The sequence below is a fragment of the Periophthalmus magnuspinnatus genome, chromosome 6 (assembly GCF_009829125.3).
Source record: "Periophthalmus magnuspinnatus isolate fPerMag1 chromosome 6, fPerMag1.2.pri, whole genome shotgun sequence".
Lineage (NCBI taxonomy): Eukaryota > Metazoa > Chordata > Actinopteri > Gobiiformes > Gobiidae > Periophthalmus > Periophthalmus magnuspinnatus.
In genome coordinates, this window is record NC_047131.1 from 28,372,694 (window position 1) to 28,395,156 (window position 22,463).

The 22,463-nt window shown below is 38.2% G+C and overlaps 1 protein-coding gene across 1 annotated transcript in view; it reads right to left on the bottom strand.

Moving 5' to 3' along the window:
- Positions 1–860: 860 nt before the first annotated feature.
- The window catches only part of pdhx (pyruvate dehydrogenase complex component X), a 37,343-nt gene continuing 15,740 nt past the window's right edge, over positions 861–22,463 (bottom strand). The window contains exons 6-13 of the mRNA XM_055222231.1: positions 18,680–18,879; positions 16,991–17,089; positions 12,705–12,900; positions 12,095–12,242; positions 9,172–9,230; positions 8,172–8,330; positions 4,330–4,394; positions 861–2,398 (exon numbers count right to left, since the gene is read on the bottom strand). Coding sequence (XP_055078206.1) covers positions 2,143–2,398; positions 4,330–4,394; positions 8,172–8,330; positions 9,172–9,230; positions 12,095–12,242; positions 12,705–12,900; positions 16,991–17,089; positions 18,680–18,879 — 1,182 coding nt within the window. The 3' untranslated portion in view covers positions 861–2,142. The remainder of the gene's footprint in view (positions 2,399–4,329; positions 4,395–8,171; positions 8,331–9,171; positions 9,231–12,094; positions 12,243–12,704; positions 12,901–16,990; positions 17,090–18,679; positions 18,880–22,463) is intronic.

A 22,463-nucleotide genomic window follows, 5' to 3' on the forward strand; every position in this document is an offset into this window, starting at 1 on the left:
TGTCTGATGTTTATTAACAAACACCTTTTCTTTAAGATCGCCCCACAGGAAGAAATCGGGACTAGTCTGGTCTGTGGAGATCACATACAGCCCCCTGTCTTTGAAAACCACTTATTATTCCATTAATGACATTTACGCTCGGGGCATCTCTGGTATTAAAATGTCGACGTAACACCGCTGCGTTTGTGAATTTGACCCACGTGACTCAAAGTACCACTGTACAATGAGGGTTCGTTCCTCGGTGCTGTATTTGCTCAGATTAATGTCGGAAGGGTCGTTCTAAATGCTCTGAAAAAATAACAGAAACATATAGAAACAAAAGATTATGGATTTTTTTCAACTGTCAGTGACTTTTGGGTACTACTTCAGATATTCAAAACTGTTCACATGATTACATTTCCTAATTTGTACGTCATTTTTCAGTATCAAAACAAAACATGTACCAGTTTTCACATCAATTAGTATCTGGGTAAATATACTTGTGACAACCGTCCAGCGCAGAGAATGAATGAGGTGAAAATGAAAAGTAAACATTGTAAAACAAACTGCGTTGCCCGGTCTACAAAACAGTGGGTGACCTTTATGTTGCAGCCTTCTCCTATTAAACACTGTGATAATGTAGAGATGTGTTGGTTAAGCTCCAGCATTGTTTCTTGTACATGACTCAACATCTGTTCTGCCTGAGCTTACAGCAACTACACATCTGCCAGCAAAGACTGACCTGCATACTCAGTCTAGCAAAATATCCTGTTAAGATTTTATGAAATGATTATGCAACACATTTAGACTAATTAAACAGTCAAGCTCTGAAATCCTTCATATGTAATTTTGATGGAATTAAAGATAAAAAAAAGCATGAATAAAGTTGGATAGTGTTTTATTGGCATGTCACTGAATCACTGTAAAACTGGAAATACTTTTTTGGATGTTACGTTGTTAGTAAAGCGCCAATTAGGTTTCCGATTTAATGTCTTCTGCACTTAAAAGCTCTGATTTCAGTAATAAATAGTAAGTGGACAAAGATAACATAGAGTTTTGTAAGTGCATTAACAGTTTAAGGACTATATATACACACCAAAAATGCTATACAACATATCATTTGGCAACTCGGCCCGAATGTTGAACGTTTTTACACCAACTCACTGCCTCCACCGCAGAGGCTGACAACTGCACAGATAGCCAAAAGCATACGTTTTTATAAATAACTATCCCAGGGCCTGGCTATGCATACATGGACCTTTTAACACATTTACTATGCATCTGTGCTGTCCATCGAACTTGAGTGAAATGTTAAAATGTTTTGATTCCCTTCCTAAAGCGGTTTAACAGTGATAAAACGTTAACAAGAATCCCAAAAATAACTACAATTTCTGCTTGTGCAGTTACGGAGGATTGGATAGAAAACTTCACAGACATGCCTTTCAAATGACAACAGGAACAAGCCCGCCTTTCCAAACTGAATTTCTGTTATTATAATCATGTAGTAAAAACATGGCTATCCACTGGTTTTAGAATGATGGAAAAAATTGCGATTAACGATTCAAAACACAATTCTCGAAATGTTAACGGTCCTATATTGTACAAAACTGATTCTTAGGAGTGTTAAGCCATGTTATAATGCTGTTATTTCATCAAAAACAAACCTGGAGCTGTGTTTTGTTTCATTCACACATGTTTGGAGATGAAGACAGACTAATAACGCAGGATTACTCCAAACTCAAAATGCTCTGTTCCACCTTGTGATGTCATGAAGTGGAAATTTTCAGCTTAACAACTACCTTTTACATTTAATTCAGTAGAGATGGGCAATTCCAGGGCTGAAATTATCCAAATGATTCTAGTGAAGGTATAGGGAGGTTAAAAACAGACTTGAGCACTTTCTGTTTTACCACATGACATCACGAAGTGGAGTGTTTTCTGTTCCGCAAGAACTCAGCCGGGGTTTGAGTGTTAAACGTGTGAAGGAAACAAAACACGACTCCAGAGGAAATAACGTTATAACATCAGAAATAGCATAATATGAGCTCTCGAAATAGAACAGGAAGCTAAAAACCATGAATAAACATACTTTCTGCATGAGCTTGTACTACAGTAGATAGGCCATGTTAGGAAGTTTTCAATTCCTTGTCACGATTTTTCCGTTTACGCCAGTGCCATGCGTTGAGGTTGCTCCAGGTTGGCTCTGAACTTATCGAGAAAGCGTGAGGCCAATTCATCATCCACCAGTCGTCCGTCGCTGGACAGTGTAACGGTCATGAGCTGCCGGGTCTGGACGCTCTGGTGGTCCTCGCTCAGCTGCAGTTCCTTCCTGGACGTCCCCACGGCGAGGATACAGGCCTGAGGGGGGTTGATCACGGCGCTGAAGCCGCTGATGCCGAACATGCCCAGGTTAGATATGCTACAGAGGGGGATAAAAAGTAAAGGAGAAAGAGAGTTTGGATTAAAGTATATTGTAGTTGTGCTGCTGTAAGTTTGGAAAATTGCCAAGAAACACGATAATAACTTTACCAGACATCATTAGCTTTTATCTGCTTATGAATGAAGCTCAACGACTAAAATCTGTTGTTAATAGGATTATGTCAGACTTAAAAGGCCCCATATTACACGACTTTCTGATCTGTTATTTTGTTGTTTCCTTATCACAAACATACCTGCAGTTTTGTTTTGTTTCACACATTTAACGCACAAACCCTGTATATTTACGCTGAGTTCTTCTCTCAAACAGAAAACACTCTGTTCCACCTTGTGATGTCATCATGTGGTAATACAGGAAGTGCTCCACTGTGTTTTTAAACTCCACGCACTTTCACTAGAATCATTTAGATGGTTTCAGCCCTGGAATTGCCAATCTCTACTGAAATAAAGGTAAATGTAGCTGTTAAAAACTACCACTTTGTGACATCACAAGGTGGAACGGAGCATTTTGAGCTTTGGAGATGTAGACAGACTAATAATAAGGTGTTACTCAAACATGTGTGAATGAAACAAATCACAACTCCAGCTATGTTTGAGGAGTTAACAGCATGGCTAAAAGCTCAGGAGTCAGTTTAGCATAATATAGGACCCTTAAGGACTAAAAGGAAAAAAAAAATCCATGGACACTTTTGAAAATTTTCAGTACCTAAATCGGCTTCACCCGTAACTGATAACAGATATTTTTTCCACACACAACCGACCACCACAAAACCAATCCAAATATGTAATGCAACTGGTATTTGTCCAACAAGTACCTTTGAGACAGCATTTTATGATTATAATTACAAGGCATTATGGGCCAACAACGACCAGTACTAAAATGTAACACCAAGCCAAAGAGGATCAGTAGTCCAATAATATTCATTAATACGGCTAAACCAGAACCAATATTCTGGTAATAGTACTCATACATTTTGTTTCGGGTAAGTCCCATATAAAGACGTGGACAAAGGAAGTGTGACGTCACCCACAGCGTTCGGCTCATCGGAGTCATAGAGGCCAATGCCATATTTGGAATTCCAACTGCGAATATCATAGAAACCAAAAAGGAGTTGCTATCTGGAGCGAGGCTGTTGAAGGTAACGCCTGCGCCGCTGGTTTAGCATGGAGCGGGCGTTTAGCACTAAAAAAATGCCAGGATCGCATAGAACGGGTTAATATGGACATTTTAAGACCAAAACGACAAGCCTGACAGCAGCAGTTACAGAGAGAGGGCCGACAGCTTTTCAATAGAAAGTGAATTGGAGTCGATGGAGCTGGAAGCGTGCCCAGGTTAGCTATGTCCATTTATATATACAGTCTATGGTAAGACCTTATAATGGACAGTATTGTATCGGTGCATCCCTACTACTACTACTACTACTACACTGACACACTAGTGAAAGAGCTGGCAAGTGAATACTATAAAGTTGCTTCGTGTACCCTGAAAACACTCCACGTACGAGCTGAACATAAGTGTATATGAGGTAAGTAAGTCTGACCCTGGAGCTCATGTCTGCTGTTCACCTTAATGAGAATCATAACCCGGGGGACTGATGACTGAATAGATCAGAAGTGCGCATACGTTCCCTTGAGGACAAAAAGGCACATCTCCATAAGAAATCATCGCCTCTGCCTGACACAGAAACCCCATTCAAGTCCAAATGATGCTATTAATTCTAATGAGTTGAAACGCCTGCCTTCTTCTTTTCCAACTGATGGCACTGTAACTGATGTCTGTGTCTCACTTGGGCTGGAATAAAATGCAGCATAAGCCAAAATGAAGTCGTAAAAGTGGATATTTATTCCAAGTGCCTATTTATCTCTTGGTAATGGTTATGCAAAAACAGAGCAGATAAACAATGAAAGAATTACCTGAATGAACCTCCCTGGTATTCTTCTGGTAGGAGTTTGCCGTCTCTGGCCTTTTGAGCTAAGGTCTGCAAGAAGAAAGAACAAAAAAAAAAACCTAAATAAATAAACAATTGTTTGTCAGTTTACAAAAAATGTCATTGGTAACGTATAGAGTTGTGTTGGAAATTGTGTGATGTCACTTCCAGGTCCATCAGCTGATTCAAAACAACAAACAAAGGTTTATAATTTCCTCTTTTTTTTTAACAACAACACATCTCACAAAGCTTGACTAGGCTAAAATAATATTAGCTGTGACTGTAGGCCTGTCAGGAAAACAAATTTTTAAGTGCGATATATTGTTGACATAAATATAGACACGATGAAATCAAAACATAAAGCAGAATTATTCCCAAAAACAAATATCTAAATACGAATATTTAAAGAAAACATGAGCTGAAATGATTAAATACCCGAATGCAACACTGAAGTAATTAGTCTGAATCTATAATGAGTCATAAAAGGGGAAGACCCAGGACACAATGGAAGGACTATCTCTCTCTGGAGCAAGAGGAAGCGTCTGGGGTGAGTCAAGTCTGGGAGTCCCTGCTTACACGGCTGCTCCCTTTGGTACAGCCCTGGATAAGCAGAAGAAAATGGATGGATGGCATACGTTTTGTTTAAAAGGTACTTTGAAAGGTAATTGTCTCTGGTTTGATGAATAGGGAACAAAATAAAGCAAAAGATCAGCTGTGAAGTTGCCGGTTGGACCCAGAAGTGCCATCATCGCTTAACAATCATATACTTAATTAGTCTGGGATAGCATCTATAGAGAGTAGCCATGGTATTTCTTTATGTCTAGACGATTCACAGATAAATAATGGATTAATTTGAATAGACAGCTTATTTATTTACATGTTTTCACACAAATTTGGTTAAGGAGTGATGTTTTTTGTACATTGTTCTTAAACTTTACAACTACTTACCAAAAAAAACCAACTCAAAACTTAACCAGGCAACTTCCCCCTCAACCCACAGCAATGAGTTAAATGGAAACCAGCCGAGTGTGGACTGTCAGAATGAGGGAAGGGAATAGACAACACCCAAATGCGAAGCAGAGCACTTTGAGACATGTTATCAGAGGCAGCTTTGGTGAATCCATAAACAACTAGAGCATGACACGTTGCATCAGTCGTTTGGTAATGGTGGTGTCTGGTAGTGGAAAAATATGAGTAACCGGTTACCATGGAAGTCAAGAAAACAAAACCCAAATTTAGGCTTGGAATCAGCAAAAAATAAATAATCTCATTGTAATGGTTTGCCAATATAAATATGCTCAAAAGGTTATCACAAAACTGGCACCGATGTGGAAAAGCCAAGAGTGAGTCAGTTTGGATGACAATGCGATGCTGTCAGATGGTGCTCAGCATTTTGGGAAAGGGATAAACAGACTGATGCACTATTATTATCAAATGGAGTCGAGTGACCTTTTAGCTCATCCATATTGCATGTCCATTTTAACTCCAGCCCAATTAAAACTTGCATGAAGAATTAGCTCGTTGCAAGTGTGACAAAATGTAATAATTGCTTTTTCCCCTCACATAAAAGAGCGATGGATGGATTGTTTTTATTTTATTTTTTTTTAGAGGAGAGACAGACACAATTGAGATGTTTTTCCCCATCAGTTGTTTTAATCCAGATGTGTCAAACTCAAGGCCCGGGCGCCAAATGTGGCCCGCCGTGTCATTTTATGTGGCCCGCGACAAGGTAAATTTAAATTTATGAATGTCAGTTTATCAGGAGTTACGCAGTTACACAAACATATTTTTTTATATCTTTGCAAATTTGAGACAAACCGTTTTTGAAATTGAGTTTGACACCCCTGTTTTAAGCTAATACCCATTGTGCCTCTTCTACATGCATCTTATATGTGTCCCGGTACATTCAAGCCTAATTGAGAAAAATAGCAGTGTTGACAGAGAAGTTATGTCAATATCATGGACAATAAATGGTAAAAAAAAAGCAAAGAAAAGCAAAGATTAGATTAGGGTTGTCAAAAGTATCAAAAATCAGACGCTATTTGATACTAAAACTGGCGTCAAAACTAAATATCGATACTAAAAATGAGATGTCGATACTAAAAAAGACACATTCACAGGACAGAAATGAACCTTTTCTGACTAGCTTTAGACTCATTTTATTCTGTAAGTATCAGAACAAGTATAAGATCACATAGAAAAGTATAAATCCATGAAACTCGATGGAACCCAGAACCACTAAGCGATTACACAGATGTAAGACCACATGGTAATATAAAAGAAAGTACTATTATTTATGGTTGAAAATGACATTCTACTGTCTATTCCATAGTATCGAAGTCAAGTTTGATTTGAAATTTTAGCATTTTAGCATGACTCCTGCATATAAAAACAAGCAAACAGGCCTAATACATAATTATTTGTATTAAAAGCCAAAGCAAAGAAATGTGTCTTAAGAGCAGATTTATCCGACTCTAGAGAGAGAGCAGCTCTGATATGCTGGGGTAAACTGTTCCACGGTTATAGCACTATTAGCTTAATGACACACAGCATATTGAAACAAATAACACAACAAATTACTTTCTATTCTCGTTCATTCCCGGGCCAGAAATGAGGCACGAGATACAAATTATGCAGTCTACTGTACCCTATAGGCCATGCGCTTTGGAATGTGGAAGCCATTACATTTAGAGTTCATGTGTGTAATAAGTGCCAGTCCCCAGCTGCTGTGTGTGCAGGATAAAGAGACGACAATTGCTGCTTTCTGCTCCATATGTGGCTGCTAACAGCTGAGACCAACAAAGCCAAAAACACAGGCCAGCATATCCAACCAGTTCTCTACAGGAGCCAGGACATGTCTAATGTGGTATGCTCTGCAGGTTTACAAACAACAACAAACACGTAGTATGTACCTTAACCCCAAAAGAAGGAAGTTACATAGGGCAGTTGTTAGGTTTGTTGTATGAGCTAGAATCTTTTGGAAAATGAATGTTCAATCTCTACTGAAATAAAGGTAAAAAACAGCTATTAATTTGAAAACTACTGCTTCATGACATCACAAGGTGGAACAGAGCATTTAGCTTTGGAAATGTAGACAGACTAATAATAAAGTGTTACTCAAACATGTGTGAATGAAACAAAGTGCAACTTCAAGTGTGTTTTTGAGGAGGTAACACGTCTTAAAGCTCACAAGAGTCCAGTTATGCATAATATAGGACCTTTAACAGTACAATTTTTGAATAAAACTGAGGGAAAAATGGCATCTGACCTTTTACCATAATGACTGGGTATTCTTCAGGTTTGCAATATTCAAAAAACACATAATATGTACCTTAACACATAACAATGCAGAGTCTATTTAATACTTCCAACTGATGCATCTTAACTCTAATGTTGGACCAAATTTTGAAATTCTTCATAAAATCAATATTACAATCGTCAATCGTCAAAGTAATATTTAATTTGGACAGGTTTACTTTGTATTTGGAGGCACAGATATGCAACGTTAAAGTGAAAACCCTGCATTCTGTACTTGACCCAGAGGTGTCAGGCATTTTATTTTATTTAGTTTTATACATGTGGTGAATCCAATGATGTTTTATCGGTGCATAGCATTTAAATTTTTAGGCGTAAACAGACACGACATACTAAAACAGCAACATTTGTTATACTGTAATGTGACAGTTTCAAATTCAAAATGCAGACTTTTTTTTTACCATTTTAATGTCATAAATAATCATTTTCCTGAGATCTTATAACCACAGTTTGTTATGTGTAGTCACTGCTGTCTGCTGAAAACAAGCCTGTCATGAGCTAAAGTCTGTTTACCTTGGCATTAGCTGAAATCTCCTGGACACCTTTGCTAGCAGCATCTTTAATGATAGGAGTGATGAGGCCTCGCTCTGTCGCCACGGCGATAGAGATGTGGATTGTGTCGAGTGCGTGTGGTCCGTCCCCCGCCCACGTCACATTCACTTCAGGCATTTCCTAATGGAGAAAACAACATTAAGACGGCTTTAGTTATGTTAAGTGCTAATTTCACTTGGTGTGCTTAAGAGTCTTTGATGAAACTAAACAAAACTGTGCCTGTCTTTGTGTTTACTGAACTTGACAGAGCTGACATCACATAAGACATTAATGCTGCTCTTGAACTGTAAGACTTAAAAGCACATTTACGCTCTGCATTCCTCGTGTAATGCACTGGCAGCACTATAACACAAGCAGGAACATCTGATTTGATGCAAAGAGACTTGGATTGTCTTCATTTTAGTTTTAGTTTTTAATCACACAGACCAGTCTTAAGTGTTTTAGAGTGATGTACAAGCTGTATTTTGATATGTACTGCCACTAACACAATAAAGAGCAGATTTAAACCACAAAAAACTATTGGAAATGTACTTTTTTTTTTTAAATCACGAGCTGCAATAATAAATAACAGAATTAAACTTGAAGAATGAAATACTTTTTGCACGTGAAATGAGTCATTGGCGTTATTAAATCAACCTTTTGCGACTTCAGTCTTATCCTGCAGCCAAAAAATAACCAAAAAGTAGTGCAAAGAAAAAGTACACATGAAGTTAATATAGTAATTATCGTGACAGGTCTATGTGCAGCGTCCAGAGACAATTAGTGCCTCAATGTAGCTCTCAAAGGGACATGACTAGAAAAAGTTTGGGAACCGCTGATAATCCTGTACTGGATGAGCCACAAAATGAACAGATTCAATGGGATGAATGAGATTTACTACTTTATGTGAAACACAAACACATTTCACAACTCTGCACAATTGAAGGAGGATTGTGTGACAGATTAATTAAATTTGACTTACTTTGAGTGTAACAGCCGCTGCCTTGATAATGAAGTCATTAACAGACACTTTTATTTGTTCTGGAGAGACAAAAAACATTAATGAAAACATCTGTTAATCTAATTTATTTCACCACGTTGCAGATTTTTTAAACAAACAGACATGACAAGTACAATCTACCAAACCACCCAATGGGCACTTGTCATTTGCCAGTGCTTGCTGTACTACACTGGTGAGACAGTGGGCCCGGGCCTGGCATGGCTGCCAACTTCAGTCCACAGAGCTGTACCAGACTGTTATGAGTGCCGTGAGCAGGATGATTAATGAGCTAACCGTGAAATCTCTGTGCCCCGGAACAAAGAGGCTCGGCAAAAACAACCGGCACACAATCCCCAAGAACACACACGCGTGCTAATAGGTCTGGAATGAGCAGACCCCTACCTCATGGCATAGACATTTAATGTTTGTTTAAGAGACTCGCTGACTAGTTGATAGAAGTCTTGATAATGAACACCACTGTAATAAGATTTATAAAGAGGGAACATTTTCAGAGAAAGAAACTTTCTAAAGGTCAACAATGTCGCCTTTCGTAATGCTTCATTTGAACAGTAACATAATAATAAAGCTTAAAGGTGCCATATTACACAAAATGTATTCTTGTGAGCTTTTATCCGTGTTATAATGTCGTTAGCTCCTCAAAAACACAGCCGCACTTTTGTCTTGTTTCATTTACACATGTTTGCGTAATCCTCTGTCTACATCTCCGAAGCTCACCTTGTGATGTCATACAGTGGTAGTTTTCAAGTTAATCCCTACCATTTAGTTCAGTGGAGTTTGGAAATTACAAGGTTAAAATTATCCAAATGATTCTAGTGAAGGTGTATGGAGTTTAAAAACACAGTGGAGCGCTTCCTGGTGGAACAGAGTGTTTTCTGTTTGAGAGAATATGTAGGATTTGTGTTTTAAATATGTGTGAATGAAACAAAACATAACTCCAGGTATTATTGTGATGATGAAACAACATTATAACATAGATCAGAAAATAGCGTAATATGGGCCCTTTAAGGTTAAGCTACACTTTAATGAAGCAGTTGCTTCTCTAGAGCACCCAGCTAGAAGATTAGCCTGTTGAATACACGTTAAATGGAGCACAATGTAACTTTTCTAGTAGAGGGTCCACCACTTGCTTGACTCCATGGAGAGGTTTTTTGGATTACTTTGTCTAGAATGTTCCAGTTTGGGATGGGACAATAAAAAATAATACCACTTATCGTGAAAAAAAGAGTTGACAATCATCGATCGTGGGACATTTTATATAATCGTCATAATCCCCAACAAAGATAATCACCATTATATCACCTGGATGTGCTGAAAAAAATGACTTATCCACAGGGAAGTCAACAGGGAGGGACAAAGGGGTCTGTTGTCCGGGGCTCAAGGGTCTTAGGGGCCCAGAATTGGACCCTCTTCTCATGAATTTGTATTACAGGGGGGCCTCCAAATTTCAGTTGATGGCCCGGTGTATCCATAATATTCTCTGTTAAAGTAATAATTATTCATATCCATAACAACTTTAATCATAGTGATATAATCGTTAAGCGCAATTATTTTAGCCATTATAATTGTCACACAAAATTTCAATATCATCCCATGTCTAGTTCCAGTATAGCACTAAACAAATCCAGCCCAGGTTACAGGTCATACCCATGAAAAGGCAGCTCACACCTGTAATTTAATAACTGCAAGATTGGATAGATAATGTGTAACTTTCCAGACAAGATAATAACATGTCCAAGACCAAAAGCAAGAAAAGTTGCATAAGGCACCATTAAGATTGTCTTTGTTAGGTTAAAACTTTGAATTATTGTGCATCTTGTTAAATAAATGAAATGCATTTAACTGCTAAGAGCCAAATTACATCTGAGCTACTGCTATAATAACTGTCCTTTTTTCACAGTAACAGTTGTGAGATCAAGACAACCTTCCCCTTTTCTAAGCTTCTGGTTTATTCCATCAAGCCCCACACCAAAGCTGTTACGAGAAGTGTGGTTAGAAACAGTATCTAAGGAAGTAAAGAGACAATCTGTGTTTGTTTGAGTAACACCATCTCGCTCAAGATACACAAGAGCCAACAGCCCAGTCACGTCTGCAGTCAGATGTCCCTCTTGCACAGTTGCTTTTCACAGAGGCTATACCTTCTACATCCATCACACAACATGCATTAATCTTAAGGCAAGAGTCGGGGAATTCATTGCACACACTGGTAACTGTGATAAAACGATTACCCACAACAGTACACTGTGTTCAAGCTACTGCATGGTTAAACAAGGGCTTTAAGTGCGAAGCTCCAGAATATGAACACTGAACAAGTCCTCATCGTTTTGTTTCTTTTTCTTGTTTTTTTGGATGTTGTGATTGATGAAGACCTAAAATGCCACTGATCATTGGTGGGTTGTGGACTAATTGTGACTATTTGACTACAAAAAAAATAAAAATAAAATAAAATTAAATTAAATTAAAAAATACAAAATACAAAAAAATAAAATAAATAAATTGCAATACATATTTTTGTCATTTATATCTGGACTATACAGAAACTAAAACAAAATACAAGATATGGTTGTATGCATGTAAAAGTCTTCAGTTAACATATCTTTATTTGGGTAATGATGTATTTGAAAAGTCTCACTGTACAATAGAAATAATTATTTGACTAGTCGAAAGCCCTGTTCATAAATCCAACATTGTATTCACTAAATAAAAGGAAATTGCAGTGTTGTGAAAAATAAAACCACAATAAATAAAGGCATTTGCTTCATACAGTCACATGACGGCACCTCTGTACACCATTGTGCAGTGTGTGGTGTGAGGTGTGTGGTGTGTGGTGTGTGGTGTGTGGTGTGGCACTGGTGAGGGAATTGTATTTACATAGTTATTTTTTTACCTTTGGCTAATTCTTGGCGCAGTTGAATGACAGCGGCCATGTCACAGTCCACAGTGGCGTATGCGTGGGGGATGGTGGTCTTCGACTGCGTTAGCCTCTGAGCGATTACACGCCGCACATTTGTGGCTGGGATTTCTGTGAAAGTACCCTGAGGAAGATTTAAAAAAAATTAAAAACACAAACATAGCATTGAAATAAATATGTTTAAATCTGGAAATGATAAAACAAAAATGCATTACAAGTTCAGCAGGCAAATAAAAATGGTTTGTGGAGATAATCATTGAATCTGTCAAATATTGAGTTTACATTGCAGGGCCGTTGGTAATTTTATATTGCAAGGTGTCAGACTGCAGATCTCTGTTTTGTGCAGTATTGGCACATTTTTTGAGACCCCGATATCATTTCATAACAAAACAGGATTTACACCAAGATGAGAAATGTCGACTTTGCATCCTGTTGTTTGTAAAAAGAGTATAGAGTAAAAAAACATAATAGTCAACAGTCTCTTAACAGCTTTTCAAACAAAGAGCTGCAGGGCTGGTGGAGTAATCTCACAGCGATAAAGAACACCGTCGTTGGTAAAGTGAGATAAGGTGTGGCGGTGGCTCACCGGTGCTCCAGGCTTCCCTGGCACAGACAGAGGAGGGACGTTGGGTCGGCTTCCGGGGGGAGCTGGGGCTGCTGCTGCTGAAGCACGGGCGGGGGACGGAGTGGGGGCTGCCGGACTTGGAGATGAGGGCGGAGGAGCAGCCACAGGTGGAATAAGTTTGGCACCAGGAGAAGCCTTCAAGAGATTTAGAGCATCTCTGAAAATAGAGAGGAGAAGATATTAAAGACAACATGTGACGGGGAAAAATACAAAAAAAAATATGTGTATAATAAGTGATGTTCAAAGTAAATGCATACTAAAATGTTGGACACAATGTTTTTTTTGTTTTTTTTTCCCCCACATTGCTCTATCAAAACATAAAAAAATGATATTGTCCAAATTGGTTCATCTCTACATAGTGTAAATGTTTAAAGACACGATTTATAGACATGATTTAAGATTCTAGGCTAACTTTGGTTCATCCATCCACTGAAACCATGTCAGCAGCCTCTCTCCTGGGAACAAACAAACCCGCCAGGGCTGGTGTCAGGTGTCTATGAGGGCGTGCAACAACAACGTAGTTCACACTTTCACCATACTATGCTTCAACAGGTACTGTGAGCTGAGGGTGGCGTACTGACTTTGTTCTTGCCAGCATAATTACAGTGGCAGGCAAAACATTAAAAGCTTTAGGAGGATTTTATTGCAGGCGTATCATAAATATAAAATAAATTGTAGTCATTTTGAACATTGCATGATATGGGGAGGCCGAGGGAAGGTATCAGATGCGGTTGTGTGAATGTTGCTAGTTTCAGATGATTGCACTCGATTCAGTTGTTCAGTCGTGTCCTGACCAGCTGCCCCTGCTCCTGCTGTCTGAAACGGTCCAGGTGCTATACGTTTCCTCTCAGCATTGTGTTTATTTATGGTTAGACTAGTGGCCCATTTGGAAATCCCCTTTAGTAAACTTGACACTTCCTCAACAACTGTCACTACATACAGCATGGGTATGGCATTCTGAGTGTATACAGTAGAAGTTTTGTTTTTTTTCTCTCTCTCTGGCAGTTATAAGAATCAGTAAAGAAAAAAAAAACATTTAAGATGTCATCATATATATATATTTTGTAAATGGATAACTATTGTGTAAATTATTTGAGTGTTGACCCTTTATTACTGTACGGTTACAAGGAAACTGAGGGAAATACCATAGACTGTAGTAACATCTGTAGTCCATGTACATCCAATTATTAACAAATTGCCTAGTTTTATTACTTTAAAACTAAAACTTTAAATATAATATACTGTTAATTATGTTTTCATTATATTTGTCCTTTAACCCATCATATGAACTTTAAAACTTATGTATTTTGCAAAGTAGTGTGCCCCATGACTTACTCCTGGTTAAATACTGACTTCATCAAATTAAAGTTTTACTGCTGGTTTATCTCTTGCTTATCTTGGTGTGAACACTAGTTTATGATGTCATTCATTCTGTCATCTGTCTTTTTTCTGTAGGAGTCACACAGTTTAGTAACTAGGTTTTGTATTGTTAGTTCATTTGTAGTCTCAGTCACACACATTAGACGTTCATTTTGTTCATTTAAACCTGGGTCAGTTCTAATTTAGTATTTACTTGTTTTCAGGATTATGTCAAGGCAGGTCCATTTTGAATTTGGATTGCCTTTTTATGAAAATCTTGTCAGTTGCAGCGCTGTTCTCTTTGACAATTAAAGTGTCCTAAGGGCCAAGCCAAAGGAAGTGAGAAGAATTCTAACGAGCAGAAGCTGCAGTCATCACATGCACACGGGTGTGTGCTAAACCAGCAGCACTTGTGCAAAGGCAGCCATTAATAAAGTGGATTGTGCTGCCACCTAGGACCGACTGTGGCACTCCAAGATGAATAAACATGAGCTTTGCCATTAGAAAAATAGATTAACATGCCTTACTTTACATCTTGTTCAGTGAGCCTGCAGTTAATAAGGATGCCAAATGGTGAACACTTTGTGAAGAAAGTAAAAGATAAAAGAACCTAATACAAAGGATTGAAATGATAATAAAATGTGAAATTATATTTTAAAAGCGAATAGAACTTTAATTTAATGAAAGGAAATCCCCTGGTTACAGAGGCAGTGCCATCATAATACAACAGAGGTCGATAGGTGACTACTTTGTACATTTTAAATTTAGAATTTTTTATTTTTTTATTTCATTCATGAGTATTGCTGAATCATCTTGAAAAAAGGGGGTTTGAATAGCAAAAACATTTTTAAGGTCATCGACCTTGCATTTTTGTTGTTGACAATGAAGCTGTTTTGAGCGCTTCCTGTGGGTTACGTAACGTGCCATGATCTCATCCATAGGTTGCGTGACCCATGTTATTCATGCCCAATAAAGACAGGCCCCACTGCAAAGAGCAGAGGGAGGGGTCCCCTGCTCCGATGGGGACCACAACAAAAGGAAGGAAACCAAGTCTAATCTGGCCTTTTCTCAAGAAACTCAGCCTATGTGAAACTCTATTAGAAGCTTTAGTTTACAATACAGAGTAATGTTACTCCAGACAGGCTGCCAAAAAATCTTAACTTAGAAGATTGCTAAGTATTTGATCATTCATACAAACATGTTTGAAAACATAAAGAACAAGCAGGTATAGTACTGTAAAATGTGTTATTCAAAGATGGATCAGGATCATCAGGATGTTTTAATGCTGTAAATATAATTCAAACAAAAACAAAAAGTACTAACAAAAATATAGATTTTGAGTTCTGCAGAAAAGTAAAACCAACATCCAACATCCCCAGAACACTTTAGTCCTAGTCCATGGCCTTTGAGCAAGAATCCTACTTATATTTAATTGAAGTCATTGTCTGCCATAGAGAATGAGAAACGATGTTAAATTGCATTAACTTCTCTTTTGTTTCAGCACTCATGCAGTAATTATGGTTAGTGTGGTCACAGAAAATGACACTTTAACAAAGACTAAATTAAGGATTTAAGTAAAAAGGGGGCACTTTATAAACCACACTGAGTATCTCTCCCTTCTCCCTGTGGTACAAGGTCTGTTACTATGGACACCAGTGGGTCCTGGAGACTGGGTTGCCATGGAGACTGAAGTTGCCTAATGAGATTCCCCAGCAGGGTGTGAGCTGGGTAACGAGAGCATTCAATCAGCTGCCTCCTGACAGCAGGTAGCTCTGTGAGTGTGTGCGCAGCTAACTGCTTCTTTAGTGTGAAGTCATGATATAACAAGATTAAAGTGTCTAACCACTAACACGCACTTTCACTTACCCAGACCCTTCTGCCATTTCTGTGGCTGTATGTGCCTATCATCACAGACACACAGCAGCGACAGGTCTGTGTGTGTGCTCACATGCTAACAGGTGCCTCCTGCAGATAGGCTAATGTCCTGTTTGTGTAAACAAATTATGGAGGACTGCAGAGGACAATTCTTTATAATCAAGAGCCAGGTCCCACACAGCGTTTTATGTATAATGTGTCCATTTTGTTTTTCTTCACATAAATCATTAATTAAATTGAGTTCCGGGCATTCATTCAGTTCCTCAACATCTGGAGCAAAGCCACTTCCCTAATCGACAGCGGCTTTTAAATTATGAATCACAACACATCCCTAACGCATGATAAGTACAACTTGACATTTCATAAATACTTGTGATTTCTGTTATTTATAATATAATTATATTTTTAAGTTTAATTCAACAGTACATATTCAATGTACATTTTCATTTAAACTCTGTCTTCATGAGTAGATGAAATACTGGAAAAAGTCATCACTGCATTAACTAAGCCAGCAGTCTCGTTGCTCTTTTCTTTGGCATTTAACCAACTAAAGTTGAAGAGTTCACATATAACTGCTTTTTTTCCAAAGTTTTTTCTTGTTGTTTTGTCTCTCTAATACTCTGTATTCGTGTAAAGCACGTGGACATGCACAGTGACTGCTCTAATGTCATTACATTATTACTTGATGCAACATAAAAAGAGATTATTTAATCTGATTTAGAAGTCATGTCACACAGTGTACTTTAAGATAAGATCATAACAGCCTGGAGGTAGCCACACAGCATGATACAAGTAAAGACATCACTGACATCACCACCACAAGGGCTTTAACCCACCAGGGGTTAAATGCAGTCAGTGCTAGTCTGTTGTGGTAGGCAAGCAAGCTGTGTGAAGTGCTATGTCAAGCTTATGTCTGATCTCATGCCGTTTTTTGTCAATAATATTCCCATGATTCATTTACATTTTGTATGTAGACAAACTTAAACTGTTTTAGTGCGAGTGCAGAGCCTTACTCCTTGGTAACGAGTCCTCTTGGTCCAGTGGCTGTGGCCAGCTTTGGGTCGAGCCCGTGGGAGGTCAGGATGTGTCTTGCTGCCGGACTAAGACGCAAGCTACAGAAAATAACACAACACTTTTGAAATCATAACCATAATCATAACAGCGCACTCTAGAATTTGTGAATCCATTTATATGCATCCCAAATGGGCAAAACATGTATTATCAGAAATCTCAATATTGTTATTGCCTTCTGTCAGCACAATAGAACTAAGGGCAATCTTTTACTTTTGTGGAGTATATCCCAGAGTGATCAGATCCACAGGTGTGAGGCAAGTTCCCACAGATGAATACCATTGCTGTGTCCTTGGGTATGACACTTAACCCCCCTCGCACCCAGTGTCTGCACACACTGGTGCATGAATGGGTGTGTGATGAGTCATTCCTTGATGTAAAGCGCTTTGAGTGCCTTGAAGATGGAAAAGCATTATATAAAAATGTGATCATTTATCATGATTTCTATCAGCCCCTGCTCTCCAGGACAATGACATCAAATTCTAAAATGTTGTTAATCCAACCAATTTGTGCCTATTACCTTCCTATTATTTATTTTCTTCTGCTGAACTGATCTTACACCAAAAATGATTAAAAAGGGACACTTTCTATGTTTTTGTTTGTTGAGATTGACATATAATGACGCACGGTCTCTCGCTGTCACCTTTAATTGTTTCTGATGTGATGCATGTCGTGTTTACCACAGGGCACACGATCAATGTAAATGTCAGACTGTGTATTGACGCGCTGCTCAGACTCATTCCCTGTGTGTAATCTCCCATAACTCAGGCCTGCTGCTCTACCTCAAGTGTCAGGAAGATGAAGTCACAGCAGAAACCTCAAAATGGACTCAGCACAACACGTTTACATAACAAACAGGGCGCATCTGTTTGAAAGGGAATCCTCTTCACCTTTGCATTTATTGTGTCAACAAAGAAAAGAACAATGTTTACTTGAGATGCTTACCTGACAAAAATGTATCTGTAGAATTCAGAATATCATGCTTTTATTATAATTCCCACATGTTAGAGCCACATGAACCATCTCACACTCTGAGGACTTCAGGGACCGGCCTCCTGCTGGTCACAGAGTCAGGACTAAACATGTAAAATCAGTGTCTTCCTGAAGATGTGAGACAGGCCTCTACTTTGGCAATGTTTTAATCCAGGCTCAAAATGGTTCTGTTTATGACTGAAAGGTTTTTATTCTACATTCTTCGCGTTTAATGTTAATTTTATGATGATTATTTATGTTTTGATTTGTTGTACTGTGATTTTAATGTCTTTATGCTGTACAAATAAAGTTGCCTTGCCTAATTAACTCCCAGCATCATTTATTTTCCTACATACTGTCAATTTTAACAGTGATTCTTCAGCATGTAGCCTTTCTATTCAATTTGACATATTTTATAGAACATTATTTTTGCTATGTGGCAGCCATTAATCTTTGGGTCAATGGTGCATTTCATGGTCCAATTTTTTTTTCACCCAACAGACTGCAGTTGTAGATCCATCTGCCAACCTGCTGTCAATACGTTTAGATTTTAAAAAGAAAATTCCGCTAAATATTATACAAAAGAGAACCACACAATTACAATAAGCACACAATATTAGTACAGTAAATTTATAATATCTACGGTAACTTTAACTTACGGTCCAGACGTGTGTTTTGGAGTGGTGGGGGTTTGTGTTGGTGCGGTTGATGTGGTTGCCGTGGTTTCTGGGGCAGGGGCAGCCTCAGATGGAGCAGCAGCTTCAGGAGGGGGTATCTCCACCTGCTTCCAGTCCTGACCCTCCTCCACCATGAGGGCGATGAGAGTGCCCAATCGCACTCCCCGACTGCCCTCCTCCATCTGAGAGAAACAAGGCAGAGAGATGATTCAGGAAGCGAACTTAAAAGAGTAAAAAAATATTGCTCAAGATCGCTCAAGGTTTGCAGTGGTTTCAAAAGTATTTGTCATTTCAGTATAAAACAACTTACAATACATAATAATAGACATGTGCCTGTTTTTTTTATTAATGTTGCACTGCGTAAATTCTCTGAGGGAGGGTCCACTACTTCCTTGTCTACATCTGTACATCATATTTCTTTGCCTAGAAAGTACCACAGTATGGCATCAGACTAATCCATCTCATATATATATTCCGGTAAAAGGTGCTCAACTTGAAATGTACGCAAGTTAAGCGGGCCTCTCCACAGATTACAAGTTTATTTCCATGTTAAAAGAAGAGTTTAAATGCAACAATACAGACAAAAGCAGTACATCTCCATGGAAACAAGCAGACAATCCACCAGAAAAGTTACATCGTACACATTTAATCACACTTGTTTTCAATTAAATGGCTCAAGGAGACTTTAACACCACAAATACATGCCGTTTGGCACAGGTACTTTCTTTATAGCCACTTTCGCTGTTAAATTTTACTACGCTGCTCAACCTGTGGCACCACGATGCTCTTGCGGCCCACATTTTTCAAACACTAAAAAAGGTCTATTAATCTTACGGGACCCTAAATCCATTCTATTTCCATCACTTCATTACGAACCCTATTGCCCGGGTCCATAACAAACCAGGCAAAAGCAAAACTGTGAAGGCGGAGGGCTCCTGGAGTGCGATGGATGTATTTTCATGCTGTTGATAGCTGTCAGCCATTGATTCACTATGTTGTTACGTCGGTAAGCCAAATCCACTGCCAGCGTGCTCCCTTCTCCCAGAGCAAGGTGTTGTTCCTCACTCAGTATTGATCAGCATAAATGAAAGGCCAGACTCTGTGCGTTGGGACGGTTGGCTTAACTTCATCTCCTATGAAAAGGGATCGACTCGTAGCTCCTTCTTAAAAAGGTCTCGGCTAGACGAGGAATTTGAAAACGAAAAACAAATCACAAGAGAAGATAGAAGGTGGAGCAACAGCGAAAATCAATGAATTTACAATCACTGGCATTTTATTCAACAACAACAAGTTCATATTTTTGGGTCTTGTTTGGAATTAAATATTAAATTGGCAATTATAGGTTTTGGTGTTGTAAAGGTGAAAAATGTATTTAAAATCCCAGTTGTTTATGGCATTTTCAACCTTTCAAGTCCTCATATCCCTGAATTGTTCTACTATATTACCATAAAATACGTTAAAATCAATTATAATAGAGGTGAACATACAAAAAGAACATAATACTACTTACCATCACAGACCTACACCCTCTGAAACAGTAAACTATGCCCCACCCCCTCTATACAACCTGCTTTCAAAATAAACACAGATATTAATTGGATCGGAAAAGAGAGTGAGCCAAGAACACCTGTGCTCACCAGCGGAAAGACCCAGCTTTATTTAATCATTATTAGAGCCTACCTGGACGACTGCGGGATTACACTGATATAAGACCGGTAATATAAAAGAAAGTACTATGATTTAATCTTGAAAATCACATTCCATTGTCTAAATAAAGAGTGTTTTTAAGCGGTATTTTTCAGACATTATTGGAAGTCGCAGTAACAAATCTGCTGTCCTATTTGCAACAGTAATCAGCTCCGCCGTCGTTCACAGTCATTTCCAAATCCAAGCGCAATGAGTTTGTATTATTAGTATCATATATTATAAGTCCTGTGCTCATATCTCTGCACTGGCTCCCGTGGCTCAGAGAATAGACTTTAAAGCAGCTCTGAACAAGTCTCTAATGTGTTTCTTATTCTGTAAAGCACTTTAAATTACTTTGTGTACGAACTGAGCTATACAAATCAACTTGCCTTGCCATATCATCGTGGTATCGGACTCTGTATTGAGTATTGATACTACGATATTCATTAGTCGAGTTTGAAATGTTAGTACGGTAACAAGACTAACCTATAACTACCTGCTTACAGCTATAATATGTTATTCTTATGTGCCTCTTGTTTATTCTTTGCTTTTCCGTTAAGAAGACGTGAAAATAAGTTAAAATAATGCTTAATTATAATTCCTGCAGCATTATGAGAAAGGCAACTCTGATGCAATGTGACGTACAGTTATGCAATGCAGCTATTTTAAAATGTGCACTATGCAAAGTCACATTAATACAACTCTCCTGGAAGAATAGACGTCCTGCTCTGGCATTTAGCGGCTCCAAAAAGAACATTCACAAACAGCACTAGACCTTTACAAAAAGAAACTTTACTTTTATTTTTTATTTTTTTGGTGATAAATATTAATATGGCTTATAGGGAAGAGTATTTTTCAGTGTTATTTATGACCCCTCAGCTTCAGAAGTGGTAAACACGAGGAAAAGACTGAACTCATTGCATATGCCATATTTTACTGGCAATATGTAAATGCCTTGTTTATTTACACTTGTAGAGATGTTCTAAAGTTGGGCATGACTAGAATGCAGCGTAGATGAATGCCTTTGAGAGATGAGCTCAACACTGCCATCAAATGGTCAGGGGACACAATCAAAGAAATGGACTGAGATCCCTAAAAGTGTAGTTAAGTAGAAATAAAGGATACCACTAAGACGGCTGCAGCTAAGATTTTTATTTAGTAATGGACCATTTTTATTCGAAAATATTCATAAATTAGGTGTAGCGATGCTTGTGTTCTTCTTTTTTGGGCAAATAATCAAATAATTCTGGTATGTCTGCATGTTTTTTAGAGTCTGTATAGCCTGGATAATGGTAAAAGAAAATTTTAGATCCATGAACGGGACAATTAGTTGTAAAAATGAAGATGTTTTGCTGCTCATCCAAGTTGTTTCTTTAGTTCAGGTCAGATTATGGGTGGACACTGCCTTATATCTATCTGAAAGGAAAGGTTTACCAGTTCTGTTTGTTAGGTCTAAGGGGTGTAAGAGGGTCTAAGTGTGAACTATTTAGACCACATGTGTCAAACTCAAGGCCCATGGACCAAATTCGGCCCGCCACGTCACTTTATGTGGCCCGCAGCAAAGTAAATTAAAAGGTATGACTGTCTTAAAATGTCAGTTTATCAGGAGACACACAGTTAAACAGACATTTTTTCATGTCTATGCAAATCCATATGCAATATTTGTAACTTGAATAAGTAATAAATATAGAAACAAATTGATAGATTAAAACGTAGTGACACTTATCTTACAGTTACATCTGGCCCTTTGAGAGAAACCATTTTGTTGATGTGGCCCTCGTTGAAAATGAGTTTGAAATCCCCTGATTTAGACCAAGATAACAAACGGAAACTTACAACTTTTTCCTTTAATATGGATCATACGTGGAAGACTGAAGGATTACACAGACAGTCTATGTTTGCGATTATCAAAATACAACTACATTTTCTTTTTTTTTAATAGTGGACTACTCATTTTTAGCTTATCAACTGTTGCAACTCTAACCACTATGCCAGTTACACTTAAAACAATGCTGCACTGAACAAATTGTGCATCAATCAATCAATCAATCAATCACTTTTTCTAGACCCTAATATGTTT